Below are 22,158 nucleotides of genomic sequence, written 5' to 3'. Positions count from 1 at the left end.
GTGCACAGACCGTGCACCTTCAGTCGTTAGCCCTTTACAGAGATAACCACCTCTATGGACTTTTTAAGGTCCTTTAACTTTAAAGGTCCCATGACATGCCACCATCCAGCACACATCTAGGTGGACACGCCCACCTGTGATGTCATAAGAGACAGATTTTCAAAACAGATTGTAACGGCTAATCACACCACACCTGATTGCATGTCATGGGACCTTTAAGAATTTTTTTAGCCTTTCTTTTACCTCTTATTCATTGGTTTAATAGTTTTTTATCATCTGTGCTTTTTTCATTTTATTGAATTTTTATTTTGTTTTAAGAGTATTGTTGCAATCGTTTACCTCTGTTTTGTAGTTTTGTTATAGACTCTCTCTGTGAAGCACTTTGGGCTGCATTGTGGTTTGAAAGGTGCTACATAACCAACATTTAGTTTGAGTGTTTTAAGGCTTGCATAGTTTGGTCAAATAAAAAAGGTGGCATCACAATGTTGAATACAAGATTTATTTCTCATTTGACCAATATGAAAATTAAAACAATGATTACATGTATATAACTTTATTCAATTTACAATGGCTATATATTTATAGTTACCATAGACTGCAGGTAAAAAATGAGCATGACAAATGCATACAAAATGGAATTAGCATTTTCAATAAGCTGACTAAATCCATAAACATTTTACTCAATCATTTCACTTTTTTATGATTTTGGTGTGCCTCGTCCCAGTAAAGCCTTTTTTGTGTTTTTCTCAGGCTTAAATAAAATGATATAACATTTTGGTCCAAATAGTGCCAGTAACAGCCCGAAACTAGAAGCTAAAATGGCAAATACCTCTACAGCATCTGCATATTTACCAGGGGAGTTGATATATGCTGGGATAAAGGCTGTCCAAACAGCACAAAAGACTAGCATGCTGAAGGTGACATATTTGGCCTCATTGAAGTTATCTGGTAGATTCCGTGCCAAGAATGCAAGTAGGAAGCTGAGAATAGCCAGTAATCCAATATAGCCCAGTAATACTCCAAATCCTACTGTGGACCCCACTACACACTCAACTACTATCCTGTCATTGTAGTACTCTGTGTTGTCGTGAGGAGTTGGTGAGGAAGATACAAGCCATGTTGTACAAATTGCTGCTTGTATTAAAGTCAGAAATACAACAGTCACTCTCTGTTGCATTGCCCCAAACCATTTCAAGCTACCGCCACCTGGTTTGGAGGCCTTGAATACCGCCAGAACAACCATGGTCTTGACAAGGATACATGAGACACACAGCACAAAGCTGATGCCAAATGCTGCATGCCTCAACTGACAAGTCCACAGCCTTGGTTGACCAATGAAAAGTAATGAGCACAAGAAGCACAGTTTGAGTGACAGCAGAATGAGGAAGCTAAGCTCTGAGTTGTTGGCCCTAACCACTGGCGTGGTCCGATGATGAGTGAAGATTCCCAAAACAATGGTGCATAAAAGTGCTCCAAATAATGAGGCAGTGGTCAGGGAGATTCCAAGGGGTTCCACGTAGGAAATAAATTCCATGCGTTTGGGTACACAGTGATCCTTCCGGAGGTTGGACCAGAAATCTTTTGGACAGTTGGTACATTCGGTTGAATCTAATGAACAACAGGAAGTAATAATAAGTTGGGGTTTATTGCTTTTGACAGTAGATGGGCAAGGTATAAATATATATTTTTGCAAACAAACCAGTTTCATTGCTAACTTTTCCTTCTGAACAAGGGATGCAGTCGAAGCAGCATACTGGTTCACCCTTCTTTCTGGCCATGCGGGTGCCTGGAGGACAGATCTCACTACACAGTGACCTGGGAGGCTAAGGGGAGAACAAGTTTATTGAATTAAAAAATATTTCCTTTGACGATAAATGAAACATTGTCACTGACATTAAGTAGCTTGTAAGATGACCTTTTTGGATTCAAAATTCCAAAAGATTTTATCTTCATCAAGGATGAGATCAACTATTTTTGAAGCCAATTCTTTGACCTCTCCCACATTTTTAACCTCTGTTCTTCCATCTGGGAGCCACCTCCAGTTCATCACATCATAGATTGGCAAAGCATCTCCATTCTCATCAAATGACACTTGGTCACCAAACTCTGTGCTGAAATTGACCCTTTGCAAGTAATATATGATCTGTATTGTAGGAGAGCAAGAAACAGTGTCAAAGTGAAAAAATGTAAAGAGAAAAGGTTAAACTATTGACTTTTGAGATCTACATTCAATTGACAAATAAATCAAAGCAGAATAAAGTAATACAATTAAATTGAACTAGAACTTGACCTGCCATGGCTCTAGTCCCTGTAAACTGGCACAGCTTTGACCTTTGAAAGGCCCACTCCCTGGAACACACTGCATCATGTCCTGTAGAGCATGTGCCAGGGCATATACTGCCTTGTACACATTATACTCTGGCCTGAGGTTAGACAGATCCAGGAATTCAGTCTCTATATTCCTTAGAACCTCATTCCCTGTGCATAGTCTTTCATTCTCTCCCACCTCTATTCCAGGGGAATCAAATTTACACTGGAATATGTGCTCCCAAAATAGCTTCACCTAATGAACAGGGATTCATAAAAAAGGATGATACATAAGAAATATAGGTAGCATTGAAATGACACATATATTGAAAAGTGTTTCTAACTTAAACCCGCACTAAGTTGTTGTTGTCCTGGCTGCTGAGAGTGTCATTGTCAGGGCGTATCCTCAGTAGGAATTCCCTGAGTCCTGTTATTTCCCCTCGGCGAATGGCAATGCCCAGAGTGCCTGCAAGAAAAGGCATGTAGCTGGGAGTATGGAGTACTTTGGCTGCAGTCCAGGCCTCACTGGCCATCCACTGTAGGCCTGTTACATTCTGCTTTACTACCTGTAGTTTGAATTGTACACAATGTCAATTGAATTCCAGTAATGCATTTACTTAAATTGTTTTTCACTCAATATGAATGTAAAGAATTGTGAACAAAATAACTAACCTCTTCCATGAGATTAAGCATGTTGCTTTGATGTGCAAAAACAATAACCACACGGGATGTGGATTTCTTCATAATGCTAACAATCCTCCGCAGTTCAGCCACATCATTCACCCATGGCAGAACCTCTAGATAAGCCAGACAGCCTCCACCAGACTCGGCCAGGTCAGCCTGGAAGGATCGGGCGGCGTGGCGACCGTAGTCTTCATCACTGATCAACAGGCCAAACCAAGTCCAGTTAAACCGCCTGAGAATTTGGAGCATTGCTCGCACCTGGTTGATTGACAAATTACAAAGCATTGAGTTGCATGCAGATAACATTTTTTTGCTAGACTTCATTGTTTAAAATATTGTATTTGTAGTAATGAAAGCTCTACCTGAAAGGCATCACTTGGAATAGTTCTAAAGAAAGATGGGAACCGGCTCCTGTCACTCAGACAGGAACATGTGGCAAAATAACTCACCTGTCAGATAAAAAGATTAATCATTGTTAGGATCCATCTGCGTCAATTATTTAGAAATGATTTAGCCTTGTCCTTTAATTTTTTTCCAATTAGTAATTTTAATATGAATGGCAACTAATAAACCAGAGCCCTTACTTGATTGAACAAATGAGGTGAAAACTTACCATTGGTACCCTGTACAAGCTTACCATGCTAGAAACAGCAATAGTACGTGTTGAGGAAGAATCTCCCACAATTCCTAGCACAGGAGGATTCCTATAACAGCTCTGATTTAATTGAAACGGCTCTCCTCTGCCACTGGTCATAGACAGAGCTGCACGGAATGAGATCGATAGTTTGCCGCAGCTATCATAAAGACTGTATCCCAACGATATATTAGGTAGCAGTTTTGAGTTTCTGTTTATTTCATCAACAGCAAAGGCCATGGTCTGGGCCTGTCTGAAACCTACAAGATCAAAGCTAATAATACAATAATAATCCAAAAACTGTTGTATGTAAAGAACATTCATGAAAAGTTAAATACCCTTGATCAGCACATTTCTAGACATGCTTACCCATAGCAGATGGGATCGTTTGGCTCTGAAGTAAAATGTTCAGAAAATGCAGAGAAAAAGTTGATCTCAAATATCCCTCCCAGAATAACATCCCCAAATTTGTGCATTCCATTCAGATTAAATTGTCTCTGTAATCGACAAAATAGTGAACTGGTTGAAGACGTATGGGAAGAGAAAGAAAACAAAAATAAACATATACATATGAGCAAGTGTGATTCTTTATGAGCTCTCATGGCTGCCCTCCAATCTCACCGAAACCTTTTGCAAAGTAAATTATATCGCAAACACTTAACTTTATAAACAGTCTAATGCCATCCCCTTTGACATTTACGTCACTGTTCAAGATTATAAATGCCTATCGAGACTGGACAAAACATTCGGTGGTGGAGCTGGACTGCATTAATGTTGTAATAAAGGATTTTTAATATAGACAATTTGTTTAACCTCCATTGTTACTTTGCAATTGACATTCTTATTGACATCCATTTGTTATTCAAAATATATCCCAACAGTTTTTTGATCTCTATAGAATTAATGGCCACAAACATATTTAATTTGACACTAGGCAACTTTATTTATATAGCACTACACTACCACTAGATGGTAGCAACACATTATTTATGTAAAATGCTGTGCTGTTATTCAGTTGGCTATGCTCTTTTATGTTAGCAATTGGCAATGTCCTAGCCCCCCCCCCCCCTTCCCCACTCTGTGTTGTCGTGTCCTGTTGTATCCCATCATAATCCTATAGCACACCATCAGAAAAAACATTAAACAAATGAAACAAGGTTTCATGATTAAAACCAAGCTTACACAACAGGATTTTTTTTTTAATACAATTCAGGCAGAGGCGAACAGCTCATATCTCACAACTGTCAAATCACAATCTTCATAAAGTTAAGATGCAGCAAGCATTAGCCGTTTAGGTAGGATGGAGTTTCACACAGGGGGCTCTCATCACACGATTTGTGAACAGCGGTACCCGAGTGTCGCTTCCCTCTCCTATCATGCTAGATTAGCATACTTTACGCCCTGCCAGAGCCTCTCCTGCTATACAGACTAGCCTACACAACCCTGCCCTAGTCTAACCTACCCTGTCATACTATACCCCAGCCTTTCTTATCTGAACGTAAGAGATACAGGAGAAACCATAAGTATCCACTATTTCCGCTATTAGGGTCTGATTCACTTTGCAAGTAATTAAATCGGACATTCTCCAAGTATTCACGCGTGTCTTCACCGTAGAGGAGATTATGAATCACTTCAATGCTTTAGTTTTGATTGAGTATAATTCTTCATTTTCTTTAAGCTGCAGTGTGTAGAATTTTGTGGCATCTATCAGAAGAGACTTGGCTGTAATGGAATATAATATGTATGATTTAATTAGTGTTTAATCCCATTGAAATAAGAATTGTTGTGTTTTCATTACCTTAGAACGATCCCTTTATATCACACAGTGAGCTCTTCCAAGGAGCCTATCATGTTTCCACAAAAGCCAAACCCTTTTTATTGTTTAATCCTAAACCCTATTTAACTTGAATGCTATAACTTAAAGTCTTAAAGAATAAATAATTGTTCATTGGTAAGACTCTATAATAATGTACAATCATAAGTCAGTTATACGCCTTTAGTGATGATCTAATCATTAACAAAACATTAATACGGTATACATTTGCAGATATTTAACTAATTGTGATGTTGATTAGCAATAACCAGCCATGTCCCAATTTATGATGAATAGATCAGTTTTCTAGTTAGTACAATCAACTGGATGGGCTTTTAGGTGCTTCTATCCAACACTCGCACCTGAGATGCCCTTAGAGTCGTTTTTTCGACCAGGCTTGTAATGGCAAATCCACATCAGACCTGGCGGTTTAATAGGGGCCCTATAACATAGCAGTTATAGTCATCTACAAAGTTATATTAATGTTTTGTTAATGCTTCAGCACTACACTGCCATGATATAATTGTATGTAATGGTTTGGGTATGCACTGCAGAAAAGGACTGTATTGTCTTTCATACTTGTTCATGTTCTGATATGTATTTTATCTTTGTTCTTCTGAATCCCGCTTTCTCTATACATTAAAAGGGTGGTATAATGCCACCAGGTGCCAACTGGGTGGGCTGGTAGACTGATTTATCCAGCATCTATCTGGGTGGACACTCCCACATGTGATGTCACTAAAGCACAAGAAAACTCAGATTTTCAAATGGCTTGTAATGTTATCAGTTAGTTGCCCTTCGGAAGTTTGTAGCTGTTGAGATCTTTTCCATATTGGCCTCTTGTTTTTAAATCATTAACTGTATTTGTTTGTACATATTTTATCATTTTGATGAGGCCAGAAAAAAACAACACTTACAATGAGAGGCTATTTTGTTGATGCATTAATTAGCTTTAGACTTTTTTTAAATACATATATGTATTTTATCTTTGTATAGAATAAAATATTTTCAGTTTATTTTAGAAAACGCATCCATTCAGAAGTTAAGGTTCCTTGTGTCTTTTCATTCATGCAAACCATTCACCGTTTTCATTTTCATTTTTGAAATTCTTGATAATTTAACCTAAACTGGAAAGAGAACATCAAAAGATATCTCTTTGGCAGTTTAAAATATGATATGAGTCCAGGTCTGGGTTTCATTTTCATTGAATGCTTTGTGTTCTAAATGTATATGCATGGGAGTGGAAGCAAGAAGTGGATGGAACTCGGGGGGGGTTGTATATTGGAGCTCAAACCCGTCTCTAAAGAAAAATAAGTAAAACTAGGCTTGCAGTTTGGTAAAAAAAAAAGTGTCGTCATAATGTTGAACACAAGACTTTTTCGCTTTTCAAATATATGTTGGTCAAACTAAGCATTACAGATGTATAACTGAATTACACTTTAAATGGCAAAGGTCTTAAATTCAGTAATCATAGAATGCAGTTCATGACTAAATGATAGACAAACTCACTGACTAAATCAATTAATTAAATAAAAACAATGACAACTATTAATTGCACTGTTTCTATGATCTTGGTGTGCCTCGTCCCATTAATGCTTTTTTTGTGTTTTTCTCAGGCTTAAGGAGAATTATATAACACTTTGGTCCAAATAAGGCAAGTAACAGGCCAAAACTAGAAGATAGAATGGCAAATACCTCCACAGCATCGGCATATTTTCCAGGGGAGTTAATATAAGCTGGGATAAAGGCTATCCAAACAGCACAAAAGACCAGTGTGCTGAAGGTGATAAACTTGGCCTCATTGAAGTTATCTGGTAGATTTCGTGCCAAGAATGCAAGCAGGAAACTGAGAACAGCCAGTAATCCAATGTAGCCCAGTAATACTCCAAATCCTACTCTGGACCCCACTACACACTCAACTACTATCCTGTCGCTGTAGTACTCTGTGTTTTCATGAGGAGCTGGTGAGGAAGACACAAGCCATGTTGTACATACTGCTGCTTGTATTAAAGTCAGAAATACAACAGTCCCTCTCTGTTGAACTGCCCCAAACCACTTCAGACCACCACCACCACCTGGTTTGGAGGCCTTGAATACCGCCAGAACAACCATGGTTTTCACCAGGATACATGAGACACACAGAACAAAGCTGATCCCAAAGGCTGCATGCCTCAATTGACAAGTCCACAGCCTTGGTTGACCAATGAAAAATAAGGAGCACAAGAAGCATAGTTTCAGTGACAGCAGAAGGATGAAGCTAAGCTCTGAGTTGTTGGCCCTAACCACTGGCGTGGTCCGATGATGAGTGAAGATTCCCAAAACAATAGTGCATAAAAGTGCTCCAAATAATGAAGCAGTGGTCAAGGAGATTCCAAGGGGTTCCACGTAGGACAGAAATTCCATGCGTTTCGGTACACAATGATCATTCTGGAGGTTGGACCAGAAATCTTTTGGACAGATGGTACATTCTGTTGAATCTAACGAACAACAGGAAGTAATAATTAGTTTGTGTTTATTGCCAATGACAGTAGTTTTCCAATGTATAAATATCTTTATTGCAAACTTACCAGTTTCATTGCTAAATTTTCCTTCTGAACAAGGGATGCAGTCGAAGCAGCATACAGGTTCACCCTTCTTTCTGGCCATGCGAGTGCCTGGAGGACAGCTCTCACTACACAGTGACCTGGGAGGCTAAGGGGAGAACAAGTTTATTCAATTAAAAAATATTTCCTATTAAATTAAATGAAACATTGTCACTGAAATTAAGTAGCTTGTAAGATGACCTTTTTGTATTCAAAATTCCAAAAGATTTTGTCTTCATCAAGGATGAGGTCAACTATTTTTGAAGCCAATTCTTTGACCTCTCCAACATGTTTAACCTCTGTGCTTCCATCCGGGAACAAACTCCAGTTCATCACATCATATATTGGCAAAGCATCTCCATTCTCATCAAATGACACTTGGTCACCAAACTCTGTTGTGAAATTGACCCTTTGCAAGTAATATATGATCTGTATTGCAGGAGACCAAAAAACGGTATCAAATTGAAAAGATTAAAAGAGAAAATATTGAAATATTGACTTTTGAGATCTACATTGAGTTTACAAATAAATCAAAGCGAAATAAAGTAACAAAATTGAATTGAACTAAAACCAGACCTGCCATGGCTCTAGTCCCTGTAAACTGGCACAGCTTTGACCTTTGAAAGGTCCACTCCCTGGAACACACTGCAGAATGTCATGTAGGGCATGTGCCAGGGCATATACTGCCTTGTACACATTATACTCTGGCCTGAGGTTAGACAGATCCAGGAATTCAGTGTCTATGTTCCTTAGGACCTCATTCCCTGTGCATAGTCTTTCTTTCTCTTTCACCTCTATTCCAGGGGAATAAAATTGACACTGGAATATGTGCTCCCAAAATAGCTTCACCTAATAAACAGGGATTTATAAATAAGGATGATTCATAAGAAATATAGGTAGCATTGCGATCACATCTATATTGAAAAGTATTTCTAACTGAAACCCGCACTAAGTTGTTGTCCTGGCTGCTGCGTGTGTCATTGTCAGGGCGTATTCTCAGTAGGAAGTCCCTCAGTCCTGGTATCTCCCCTCGGCGGATGGCAATGCCCAGAGTGCCTGCAAGAAAAGGCATGTTGCTGGGAGTATGGAGCACTTTGGCTGCAGTCCAGGCCTCACTGGCCATCCACTGTAGGCCTGTTACATTCTGCTTTACTACCTGTAGTTGGAATTGTACACAATATCAATTTAATTAGAGCAATGCATCTACTTGAAGCGTTTTTCACTTTGATCTTCACAATATCAATTTACAAGAATTATGAACAAAATAACTAACCTCTTCCATGAGATTAATCATGTTGCTTTGATGTGCAAAAACAATAACCACACGGGATGTGGATTTCTTCATAATGCTAGCAATCCTCTGCAGTTCAGCCACGTCTTTCACCCATGGCACAACCTCTAAATAAGCCAGACAGCCTCCACCAGACTGGGCCAGGTCAGCCTGGAAGGATCGGGCGGCGTGGCGTCCGTAGTCGTCATCACTGATCAACAGGCCAAACCAAGTCCAGTTGAACCGCCTGAGAATTTGGAGCATAGCTCGCACCTGGTTGAAAGACAGTTTTTTTGTTTAACTTGTGGAATATTGTCCTCTATGTTTTAATATCTAATTAAACTTTCAAAGCATTGAGTTGCGCGCAGATAATTTTTGCTGCCTACCTTCATTGTTTAAAATATTGTTTATATAGTAATGAAAGCTCTCTACCTGAAAGGCATCACTTGGAATAGTTCTAAAGAAAGATGGGAACCGGCTCCTGTCACTCAGACAGGAACATGTGGCAAAATAACTCACCTGTCAGATGAAAAGATTAATCATTGTTAGGATCCATCTGCGTCAATTATTTAGAAATGATTTAGCCTTGTCCTTTAATTTTTTTCCAATTAGTAATTTTAATATGAATGGCAACTAATAAACCAGAGCCCTTACTTGATTGAACAAATGAGGTGAAAACTTACCATTGGTACCCTGTACAAGCTTACCATGCTAGAAACAGCAATAGTACGTGTTGAGGAAGAATCTCCCACAATTCCTAGCACAGGAGGATTCCTATAACAGCTCTGATTTAATTGAAATGGCTCTCCTCTGCCACTGGTCATAGACAGAGCTGCACGGAATGAGATCCCTAGTTTGCCGCAGCTATCATAAAGACTGTATCCCAACGATATATTAGGTAGCAGTTGGGAGTTTCTGTTTATTTCATCCACAGCAAAGGCCATGGTCTGGGCCTGTCTGAAACCTACAAGATCAAAGCTAAAATACAATAATAATCCAAAAACTGTTGTATATCAAGAACATTTATGAACAGTTAAATTCCCTTGATCAGGACGATTATAGACATGCTTACCCATAGCAGATGGGATCGTTTGGCTCTGAAGTAAAATGTTCAGAAAATGCAGAAAAAAAATTTATCTCAAATATCCCTCCCAGAATAACATCCCCAAATTTGTGCATTCCATTCAGATTAAATTGTCTCTGTAATCTACAAAATAGTGAACTGGTTGAAGACGTATGGGAAGAGAAAGAGAACAAAAATGAACATACACATATGAGCAACTGTGATTCTTTATGAGCTCTCATGACTGCCCTCAAATCTCACCCAAACCTTTTGCAAAGTAAATTATTTCTTAACTTTATAAACAGTCTAATGCCATCCCCTTTGACATTTACGTCACTGTTCAAGATTATAAATGCCTATCGAGACTGGACACAACTTTTGGGGAGGAGCTGGACTGAATTAATGCTATAATAAAGGATATTTAATATAGGCAATTTGTTTAACCTCCAATGTTACGTTAGAAATGGACATTAATGGTGGAATCCCTTTTGTTATTCAAAATAATAGCAGCTGTTTTTTGATTTGCATGGAATTAATGGCCACAAACATTATTTACCTTGTCACTATAACTAGATGGCAGAGACACATATTTTATGTAAAAAGCTGTGCTGTAATTAATTTGACTATGCTCTTTTATGTTAGCTCTGTGTTGTTTTGTCCTGTTGTACCCCATCCTAATCCTACAGCATACCATCCGAAATAACATTAAGCAAATGAAACAAGGTTTTGTTATTAAGGCCAAGCTTACACAACAGGACTTTCATTTTATATATACAATTCAGTCCGAGGCGAACAACTCCTGTCTCAAAACCGTCAAATCACGATCTTCATAAAGTTAAGGCGCAGCACACATTAGCCGATTGAGGTAGGATTGAGAATCACACAGGTGTCTCTCATCCCAAGATTTGGACAAAGGGTACCTGAGGGTTGCTTGCCTCTCCTATGCTAGATTAGCATACTTTACGCCCTGCCATAGCCTCTCCTGCTATACATTTAGAGTAGCCTACACAACCCTGCCCTAGTCTAACCTACCCTGTCATACTATATCCCAGCCTTCCTTATCTGAACGTAAGGGATACAGGAGGAACCATAAGTATCCACTATTTCAACTATTAGGGTATGATTTGCTTTGCAAGTAAGGAAATCAGATACTCCATGTACGCCCACGTGTCTTCACAGCAAAGGAGATTATGAATTAGTTCAAAGCTTTAGTTTTGCTTGATTATGATTATTTATTTTCTTTAAAGTGCAATGTGTAGAATTTAGTGGCATCTAGCAGAACGGACTTGGCTGAAACGGAATATAATATGCAGGATTTAATTAGTGTTTGATCCCATTTTAATAAGAATTGTTGTCTTTTCATTACCAGAACGTTCCCTTTATATCACACAGTGAGCTCTTCCAAGGAGCCCACCATGTTTCTACAAAAGCCAAACCCTTTATAATCTTTAATCCTACACCCTATTTAACTTGAATGCTATAATTTACCATCTTAATGTATAAATCACTGTTCATTGAAAAGACTATAATAATGTGAAATCATAAGTCAGTTATACGCCTTTAGTGATGAACTAATCATTAACAAAACATTATATTAATACGGTATACATTTGCAGATATTTAACTAATTGGGATGTTGATTAGCAATAACCAGCCATGTCCCAATTTATGATGAATAGATCAGTTTACCAGTTGGTACCTTCCCCTCAATAGGCTTGTAGGCACTTCTATCCAACACTCGCACATGAGTTGCCCTCAGAGAGTCGTTCTTTTCACCAGGCTTGTAATGGCAAATCCACATCAGACCTGGTGGTTAAATAGGGGCCCTATAATATAGCAGTTATTGTTATCTTCAAAGTTATATCAATGGTTTGTTAATGCTTCAGCGCTATCCCTGCCATGTTATAATTGTATGTATTGGTTTGGGCCTGCACAGCAGAAAATGACTGTAGTATCTTTTACATTTGTTCATCTTCTGATATGTATTTAATCTTTGATTCTGAATCTCGCTTTCTCTATACATTAAAGGGGTGATATTATGCCACCAGCTGTCAACTGGGTGCTCGTAGACGGATTTATCCAGCATCCATCTCGGTGGACACTCCCACATGTGATGTCACTAAAGCACAGGAAAACTCTGATTTTCAAACGGCTTGTAATGCCGTTAATCAGTAAATTGCCCTTCAGAAGTTCCCGGTAGCTGTGGAGATCTTTTTTCCATATTGGCCTCTTGTTTTCAAATCAGTTTTTAAATATTTTAGCCATTTGAAAGGGCCAGAAAAAAACACCACTTGAAATGAGAGGCTATTTTGTTTATGAATTAATTAGCTTTTGACTTTTAAATGTACAAAAGTATTTTATATTATTATAGATTAAAATATTTTCTGTTTATTTTAGAAAAACACATCCATTCAGAAATAAAGGTTCCTTGTGTCTATTCATTCATCCACACCATTCACCAATTTCATTTTTGAAATATTTGCTATTTAACCTTAACTGGACAAATAACATCAATACATATATCTTTGGCTGTTTAAGATATGATATGAGCCCAGGAATGGGTTACATTTTCATTGAATGCATTGTGTTCTAAGTGTATATGCATTGGACTGGAAGCGAGAAGTGGATGGAACTTGGGGGTTGTATACTGGAGCTCAAACCTGTCTCTAAAGAAAAATGAGTCAAATTAGGCTTGCACAGTTTGGTAAAAAATAAAGTGTTGTCATAATATTGAATGCAAGATTTATTCTGTTTTAATATATGTTATTCAAACTAAGCATTATAGATGTATAACTGAATTACACTTTAAATGGCAAAGCTCTTTAATTAACTAATCATAGAATGCAGTTCATGGATAAATGATTGACAAACTCACTGACTAAATCAATTAATCAAAAAACAACAAAGGACAACAATTAATTGCACTTTTTCTATGATCTTGGTGTGACTCGTCCCATTAAAGCCTTTTTTGTGTTTTTCTCAGGCTTAAGGAGAATTATATAACACTTTGGTCCAAATAAGGCAAGTAACAGGCCAAAACTAGAAGATAGAATGGCAAATACCTCCACAGCATCGGCATATTTTCCAGGGGAGTTGATATAAGCGGGGATAAAGGCTATCCAAACAGCACAGAAGACCAGCGTGCTGAAGGTGATAAACTTGGCTTCATTGAAGTTATCTGGTAGATTTCGTGCCAAGAATGCAAGCAAGAAACTGAGAACAGCCAGTAAGCCAATATAGCCCAGTAATACTCCAAATCCTACTGTGGACCCCACTACACACTCAACCACTATCATTGTAGTAACCTTTGTTTTCATGAGGGGCTGGTGAGGAAGACACAAGCCATGTTGTACAAACTGCTGCTTGTATTAAAGTCAGAAATACAACAGTCCCTCTCTGTTGCATTACCCCAAACCACTTCAGACTACCGCCACCACCTGGTTTGGAGGCCTTAAATACTGCCAGAACGACCATGGTCTTCACCAGGATACATGAGACACACAGAACAAAGCTGATCCCAAAGGCTGCATGCCTCAATTGACAAGTCCAGAGCCTTGGTTGACCAATGAAAAACAAGGAGCACAAGAAGCATAGTTTGAGTGACAGCAGAATGAGGAAGCTAAGCTCTGAGTTGTTGGCCCTAACCACTGGCGTGGTACGATGATGGGTGAAGATTCCCAAAACAATGGTGCATAAAAGTGCACCAAATAATGAGGCAGTGGTCAAGGAGATTCCCAGGGGTTCCACATAGGAAAGGAATTCCATACTTTTCGGGACGCAGTGATTACGTTGGAGGTTGGACCAAAAATTCCCTGGACAGCTGGTACATTCGGTTGAATCTAACAAACAGGAATGTATTCAGAACAACAAGTAATTATTGGCTTTGGTCATTTATTTTGACTAGAGACGTGCATTGTATGAATATATTTATTTAAAACAAACCAGTTTCATTGCTAATTTCTCCTTCTGAACAAGGGATGCAGTCGAAGCAGCAGACAGGTTCACCTTTCTTTCGGGCCATGCGGGTGCCAGGGGGACAGCTTTCACTGCACACTGACTTGGGTGGCTAAGGAGGAAACAAGTTGATCACATTTAAAGATATTTCTTATTGTCATCATATAAATTAAACAGGTCACCAGCAATATGTAGTGTTGAAGCACACCTTTTTTGGTTCGAAATTCCAAAAGATTTTGTCTTCATCAAGGATAAGATGAACGATTTTTGAGGCCATTTCTTTGACATCTCCCACATTTTTAACCTCTGCTCTTCCATCTGGGGGCCACCTCCAGTTCAACACATCATAGATTGGTAAAGCATCCCCATTCTCATCAAATGATACTTGGTCACCAAAGTCTGTAGTGAAATTGACCTTTTGCAAGTAATATAAAATCTGTATGGTAGGACACAAAAACGGTACAACCAGTAAAAACGAATCAATAAAAACCGGTTGAATTATGGATTTATCAAATCGACATTAAGTCTAATAATCAATCACAGCAAATTGAACTGAAAACTGACCTGCCATGGCTCTAGTCCCTGTAAACTGGCACAACTTTGACCTTGGAAAGGCCCACTCCCTGGAACACACTGCATAATGTCATGTAGGGCATGTGCCAGGGCATATACTGCCTTGTACACATTATACTCTGGCCTGAGGTTAGACAGATCCAGGAATTCAGTCTCTATATTCCTTAGACTTTCATTCCCTGTACATAGTCTTTCTAGAGTCTGCCCTTCAAACTCCATACCAGGGATTACAAACTTGCACTGAAATACGTGCTCCCAAAACTGCTTCACCTAATGAAGGGGAATTGATAAATAGGAAGGGGTCATAAGAAAACATTAGTAGCATTGAGATAACATATATATTGAAAATTTTTCCTTCAAGACATAAAAGGTTAGGTGAAATCCGCACTAAATTATGGTCCTTGCTGCTGAGAGTGTCATTGTCAGGGCGTATGGTCAGTAGGAAGTCCCTGAGTCCTGGTATTTCCCCCCGGCGGATGGCAATGCCCAGAGTGCCTGCAAGGAAAGGCATGTAGCTGGGAGTATGGAGCACTTTGTCTTCAATCCAGGCTTCACTTGCCATCCACTGTAGGCCTGTTACATTCTGCCTTACAACCTGTGGTTTTGATTAACAAATTATATTCATCAGTGTTCATTTGAATAATGCATTTACCAAAGCATTTGTTTTTAACACTTTGAATATCAGTAATTATATTCCTGCCTTTGTTAAACATACAAAAAGAAACATCACATATTCCTATTATACCAAAATAACTAACCTCTTCCATTAGATCAAGCATGTTGCTTGGATGTGCAAAAACAATAACCACACGGGATGTGGATTTCTTCATTATTTCAACGATCCTCTGAATCTCAGCCATATCGTTTCCCTGGGGCAGAACCTCTAGATAAGCCAGGCAGCTTCCACCAGACTGGGCCAGGTCTGACTGGAATAAACGGGCAGCATGGCGTCCATAGTCTTCATCAATGACCAATAGTCCAAACCAAGTCCAGTTAAACCGTCTGAGAATTTGGAGCATAGCTCGCACCTGGTTGAATAAATAAATATGTCATAGATTGCGGAGCATCAAGGGGGAATATTTTACTTCATGTTTCAATATCTAATTGAACTTTGAAAGCCTTGAGATGCGTGCACATAATTTATGATGCTAAAGCTTCATTGTTACAAATATTGTGTATGTGGTAATGAAAGCTTTCTACCTGAAATGCATCACTCGGAATAGTTCTAAAGAAAGATGGGAACCGTTTCCTGTCACTCAGACAGGAACATGTGGCATAATAACTCACCTGTGAAACATTTTTTCTGACATAAATTATGATGCATCTGAATCAATTTATCTAGCAGTTATTTTACTATGTCCTTTGTTGGAAAATAGGTGATAACTTACCATTGGTAGACTGTACAAGCTTACTATGCTAGAAACAGCTATGGTACGTGTTGAGGAAGTATCTCCCACGATTCCCAGCACAGGAGGATTCCCGTAACAGCTCTCATTTAATTGAAACGGCTCTCCTCTGCCACTGGTCATAGACAGAGCTGCACGGAACGAGATCCCTAGTTTGACACAGCTATCATATAGACTGTATCCCAACAAAATATTAGGAAGCAGTTTGGAGTTTCTGTTGATTTCATCAACAGCAAAGGCCATGGTCTGGGCCTGTCTGAACCCTATAAGATCAAAGCTAAAAAACAATAATAATACAAAGTCTGTTGTGTATAAAAAGCATTTTCAGATAAGTTAAAAAGCCTTGATTATCACAATCCTAGACATGCTCACCCATAGCAGATAGGATCTTTGGGCTCTGAAGTAAAATGTTCAGAAGATGTAGTGAAAAAGTTGATCTCAAAGATTCCTCCAAGAATAACGTCACCAGACTTGTGCATTCCATTCAGATTAAATTGTTTCCGTAATCTACAAGAAAAAGGACCTGTTGAAGACATATGGGAAGAGAAAGACAATAAAAATAAACATACAGATACAAGCAAGTGTGATTCTTTATGGGCTCTCATGACAGCCCTTCAATGTGACCTATGCTTTTGCAATATAAATTATTTCTCGACTTTATAATAGTCTAATGCCAGCCCCCTTGCCAGTTACCAACATTTTTAAGATTGTAAATGCCTATCAGTGCTTGGCAAACGTTTCGGGGGAGGTCCTGGACTATGTTACGAATACATGGCGAGCAGCAAGGGAATAACCAGATGCAAGCCCAGGGTTATTATTGTACTAGGACTCCCATGCCTCATACACCATACGACTACGGGAGTTGCCTTTATTTTCACAGAACAATGGAAAAAAGCACAATATACCCCACAGACATAAGTTCCTCGGTGCAGGTGTTGATAAAACCAACCCCACCTTTTGCAGAGGTGACATCCTTCCATTAAACAGACAGTGTTTTATTTCAACAGTTTATTTTAACAGTTGAATACCCTGAACCGTCCCATTTGTCCTTGCGGCACCCCGAAACACTGGCAATAGCGTGATCGCCAAAAGCCCCAACCTGAGTGGTGAGTCGTCCCCGACAGCCCCTTCACCCAACACATAGTCCCTCACGTGTTCAGGTTTCCGGCAATGGCAGACAGGCCGTCGGGGCCCTCCTGGAAGGTCAACGGCAGGAAAGCCAACCGTTGCAGCGCGTGGGGTACTGCCCCACGCCGCCCCATTCCCCATTAACACCTGGGGTAACGGGGCGGTACGGAGAGAGTCTGTCGTGGTGCAGAAGCACCACCAGCCCCCGCCCAGGAATCTGCGCCAAGGACCACAACCCAGACACCCACCATCTCACAGACCTTGTTCCCCACGGCCTGACCTTTGGCAAGGGCCAATTGATGGGCGGGCGCAGACGGGGTTGATGGCTTGAAAAACAGAATGAACTCATCACTACCACTAGATTTTCGTAAAGCAAATATATATTGGTGTGCAGTTATTCAGTTGGCTCTGCTCTATGTAATACTATATATGATAAAAATACAAGATATCTCTAAAATTCTTTCCGCTGCTGCAGCAAGGTCAATCTAAACTTGACGTAAAATGTAATGCATGCATATATTAATCTCTTTACAGCATGGACTCATGTGAAATGTGCTGTTTCTGTGATAAATCTACAACTGATGGACCTTCTGCCTGGCATTACAACCGGTAACCAAACCTCTTAATCCTGTGCCTCGGTACCTGTAGTTTTCCAGGTGACGTTACAGCTCGCACACAGCTTGCAGCAGTTTTAAGAAACAGTGTTCACACTCTTGTATGATAAGGGCTGTAGTAATGAGTTTGGATCCACGCCAAGTATGAGCATGTTGTGCATCATCTGGCTCTTAGATGTTACATATTCTAATAATGCATATTATTTTTTTTACCGGCTGTCGAGTATGGCTCTGCTAGTCAATTGGTTGGTCGAAATGCGCTTGTTTGACCAAATTCTCATTGGTCGGTGCTACGTCCCCCTGGTAACTCTTACCATGGTGGAGGCGCTGTTTTCCCACATGGGCCTTTTTTGCAGCAGGTGCACCTGATTGGCCTGATTGGCCTATAAAAGGAGGAAGACATCCAGCCTTTCTGTCTCTCGCTGCCTGGGTGACAGCAGAAGCTGCTGCCAAACCCTTGTCTTCTTTATTTTGGTTTTGTTGCACATTCTCACTACACCAGTCCATAACACACTACACATAGTTAAGCTGCCATCCACACTGATACTTAATTTCCTTGTTAGGGCCTTTATTTTGAATAAATATATAGAAACTTGTTCACTGTGTGTCTCCCAATTTGTTATGTCGTGCTTGAGCCATGCGGTCATAACATCGGGTAATAGCTGGTGTTACTTTCAGAAAGAAAAAAACACTTCTTGGTCGTATGGTAGTACTCACTACCTGACTACTAATTGATATCAAAGAAGTCGTTGGTCAAGCAGCATTTGGTTAAAAAAAATACAAAAAGTATGTAGTCCAGGTCTGGGTTGTATTGGATACATTATTCACTATATTCATGCCTGAGAGTGAGGGCCAGAAGTGGATGGAAGCCTGGGGTTGGATATTGAGGGTCTAACCTCTCTTAAGAACCGAACAAGTAAAACAGGATTGTGTTTTATGGTAAAAAATGAAAGAATCATGAAAAATGTTGAATAAAATGTGAATTTATTTCTTACCTATTTTGACAAATATGTTGGTCAAACTAGTCATTACAGATTTATGTCTGATTGACATTTAAAATGGCTACAATTGAGCTAATCAAGGAATCGTCATAGAATGCTGGTAATGTTGTCTAAATTCAACAGAACTTCAGTGGTTAAATGTATTTATTAAAACAACAATGACAAATCATTGAAATGTTTTTATGATCTGGGTGAGCCTCGTCTCAATAAAGCTTTCTTAGTGTTTTTCTCAGGCTGAAGGAGAATTATATAACATTTTGGTCCAAATAGGGCCAGTAACAGCCCAAAACTAGAAGATAGAATGGCAAATACCTCCACAGCATCGGCATATTTTCCAGGGGAGTTGATATAAGCGGGGATAAAGGCTATCCAAACAGCACAAAAGACCAGTGTGCTGAAGGTGATGAACTTGGCCTCATTGAAGTTATCTGGTAGATTTCGTGCCAAGAATGCTAGTAAGAAGCTGAGAATAGCCAGTAATCCAATATAGCCCAGTAATACTCCAAATCCTACTGTGGACCCCACTACACACTCAACTACTATCCTGTCGCTGTAGTACTCTGTGTTTTCATGAGGAGCTGGTGAGGAAGACACAAGCCATGTTGTACAAACTGCTGCTTGTATTAAAGTCAGAAATATGACAGTCCCCCTCTGTTGAACTGCCCCAAACCACTTCAGACTACCACCACCACCTGGTTTGGAGGACTTGAATACCGCCAGAACCACCATGGTCTTCACAAGGATACACGAGATACACAGCACAAAGCTGATTCCAAAGGCTACATGCCTAAACTGACAAGTCCACAGCCTTGGTTGACCAATGAAAAGCAAAGAGCACAAGAAGCATAGTTTGAGTGACAGGAGAATGAGAAAGCTAAGCTCTGAGTTGTTGGCCCTAACCACTGGCGTGGTCCGATGGCGGGTGAAGATTCCCAAAACAATAGTGCATAAAAGTGTGCCAGATAATGAGGCAGTCGTCAAGGAGATTCCCAGGGGTTCCACATAGGAAAGAAATTCCATGCTTTTGGGAATACAGTGATCACGCTGGATGTTGGACCAAAAAGACTCTTGACAGCTGGTACATTTGGTTGAATCTAACGGATTACAGGAAGGAAGTTATTATACATTTTGGTAATTAATTTTGACATAATATGTGCATTGTATAAATATATGTGTTTCAAACAAACCTGTCCCATTGCTAACTTTTCCTTCTGAACAAGGGATGCAATCGAAGCAGCAGAGAGGTTCACCCTTCTTTCTGGCCATGCGGGTGCCTGGGTTGCAGCTCTTACTACACACAGATTCAGGAGGCTAAGGGAGAAAAAGTTAATTACATTAAAATAAATAAATTATTAATTGAATTATTCTATTTAATTATTGAAACATGTCCCTGACAAAAGGTAAGCAGACCTTTTGTGATTCAAAATTCCAAAAGATTTTGTCTTCATCAAGGATAAGGTCAATGATTTTTGAAGCCAATTCTTTGACCTCTCCCACATTGTTAACCTCTGTGCTTCCATCTGGGAGCCACCTCCAGTTCATCACATCATAGATTGGTAAAGCATCCCCATTCTCATCAAATGAGACTTGATCACCAAAGTCTGTAGTGAAATTGACCCTTTGCAAGTAATATAAAATCTGTATACAAAAAACGTAAACGAAATTGAAACAAACATTTAATCAATGCAAACATTTTGAACTATTGATTTTCTCAAATGAAGATTTAATCAGAAAATAAATCACAGCGAAATAAGGCCATACAATTATATTGAACTGAAATCACACCTGCCATGGCTCTAGTCCCTGTAAACTGGCACAGCTTTGACCTTTAAAAGGCCCACTCCCTGGAACACACTGCAGAAGGTCATGTAGGGCATGTGCCAGGGCATATACTGCCTTGTACACATTGTACTCTGGCCTGAGGTTAGACAGATCAAGAAATTCCGTCTCAATATTCCTTAGAACCTCATTCCCTGTACATCGTCTTTCTTGAGTCTGACCTTCCACCTCCATTCCAGCAGAAACAAATTTACACCGAAATATGTGCTCCCAAAACTTCTTCACCTGATGAAGGGGGATTAATAAGCAAGCATAAGCAGTATTGAGATCACATGTCTATTGAAGGTGTTCAAACAAGGCATATCAAAATCTGAGTCTATTAGGAGAAACCCGCACTAAATTGTTGTCCTGGCTGCTGAGAGTGTCATTGTCAGGGCGTATGGTCAGTAGGAAGTCCCTGAGTCCTGGTATTTCCCCCCGGCGGATGGCAATGCCCAGAGTGCCTGCAAGAAAAGGCATGTAGCTGGGAGTATGGAGCACTTTGGCTGCGCTCCAGGCTTCGCTAGCAATCCATTGTAGGCCTGTTACATTCTGCTTCACTACCTGGGAATATACAATATATTACACACAATATATGCATTAAGATTTTTTTTATTTCAATTTTGTATCTAGAGAAACATCTAACTAATTATATTACAAGCATTGTCAAACATGAAAAGAAAAAAATCTGCACTAGATCACTATTTCTTGAATAACCAACCTCTTCCATGAGATTAAGCATGTTGCTTGGATGCGCAAAAACAATGACCACATTGGATGTCGATTTCTTCATTATGCTAACGATCCTCTGCAGTTCAGCCACATCGTTCACCCACGGCAGAACCTCTAAATAAGCCAGACAGCCTCCACCAGACTGGGCCAGGTCTGACTGGAATAAGCGTGCGGCGTGGCGTCCGTAGTCTTCATCACTGATCAAAAGGCCAACCCAAGTCCAGTTAAACCGCCTGAGAATTCTGAGCATAGCCCGCACCTGGTTGGATACATTAACATGTAATAGCTTGCGTAGTGTCAAGGCATCAAGGCATCAATAAACGTTTCAAGCCTTGAGATGCATGCAGATCATTTATGTTGCAAAAAGTGCAAAAAGAGTACAAATATTGTTTCTTTGGTAATGAAAGCTCCCTACCTGAAATGCATCGCTAGGAATAGTTCTAAAGAAAGATGGGAACCGGCTCCTGTCACTCAGACAGGAACATGTGGCAAAAAAACTCACCTGTCAAATAGTATATATATTAGTTATGATCCATCTGCATCAATTTCATTCAGATTTATTTGGCCTTAGCCTTTATA

The 22,158-nt window shown here is 39.6% G+C and overlaps 4 protein-coding genes across 4 annotated transcripts; all 4 read right to left on the bottom strand.

Annotated features, from left to right (window-relative positions):
• Positions 1–595: 595 nt before the first annotated feature.
• Positions 596–4,139, bottom strand: LOC132474764 (extracellular calcium-sensing receptor-like). Its single transcript, XM_060075628.1, has 9 exons — positions 3,995–4,139; positions 3,605–3,899; positions 3,354–3,440; positions 2,980–3,249; positions 2,664–2,873; positions 2,286–2,563; positions 1,916–2,123; positions 1,700–1,823; positions 596–1,608 (listed from the first exon to the last, which is right to left on the bottom strand). Exons 1-9 carry the CDS (start codon positions 4,099–4,101, stop codon positions 698–700), a joined length of 2,490 nt encoding a protein of 829 aa, XP_059931611.1. The 5' UTR covers positions 4,102–4,139; the 3' UTR covers positions 596–697.
• A 2,862-nt stretch (positions 4,140–7,001) lies between these two features.
• On the bottom strand, positions 7,002–10,446 carry LOC132475151 (extracellular calcium-sensing receptor-like). The gene is made up of 8 exons (XM_060076147.1): positions 9,974–10,446; positions 9,723–9,809; positions 9,294–9,563; positions 8,964–9,176; positions 8,597–8,863; positions 8,222–8,449; positions 8,006–8,129; positions 7,002–7,915 (listed from the first exon to the last, which is right to left on the bottom strand). Exons 1-8 carry the CDS (start codon positions 10,232–10,234, stop codon positions 7,002–7,004), a joined length of 2,364 nt encoding a protein of 787 aa, XP_059932130.1. The 5' UTR covers positions 10,235–10,446.
• Positions 10,447–12,868: 2,422 nt separating this feature from the next.
• On the bottom strand, positions 12,869–14,837 carry LOC132474984 (extracellular calcium-sensing receptor-like). Its single transcript, XM_060075929.1, is given in 3 exon segments — positions 12,869–13,644; positions 13,646–14,419; positions 14,516–14,837. Coding segments are annotated over 2 exon segments (834 nt in total). The 5' UTR covers positions 14,119–14,419; positions 14,516–14,837; the 3' UTR covers positions 12,869–13,283.
• A 4,169-nt stretch (positions 14,838–19,006) lies between these two features.
• On the bottom strand, positions 19,007–20,331 carry LOC132475053 (extracellular calcium-sensing receptor-like). Its single transcript, XM_060076019.1, has one exon. It carries the CDS (start codon positions 20,047–20,049, stop codon positions 19,210–19,212), a length of 840 nt encoding a protein of 279 aa, XP_059932002.1. The 5' UTR covers positions 20,050–20,331; the 3' UTR covers positions 19,007–19,209.
• Between the last annotated feature and the right edge of the window lie 1,827 nt (positions 20,332–22,158).

This window comes from Gadus macrocephalus, chromosome 16 (assembly GCF_031168955.1).
Source record: "Gadus macrocephalus chromosome 16, ASM3116895v1".
NCBI lineage: Eukaryota > Metazoa > Chordata > Actinopteri > Gadiformes > Gadidae > Gadus > Gadus macrocephalus.
This window is presented reverse-complemented; position numbering and strand designations above follow the sequence as displayed.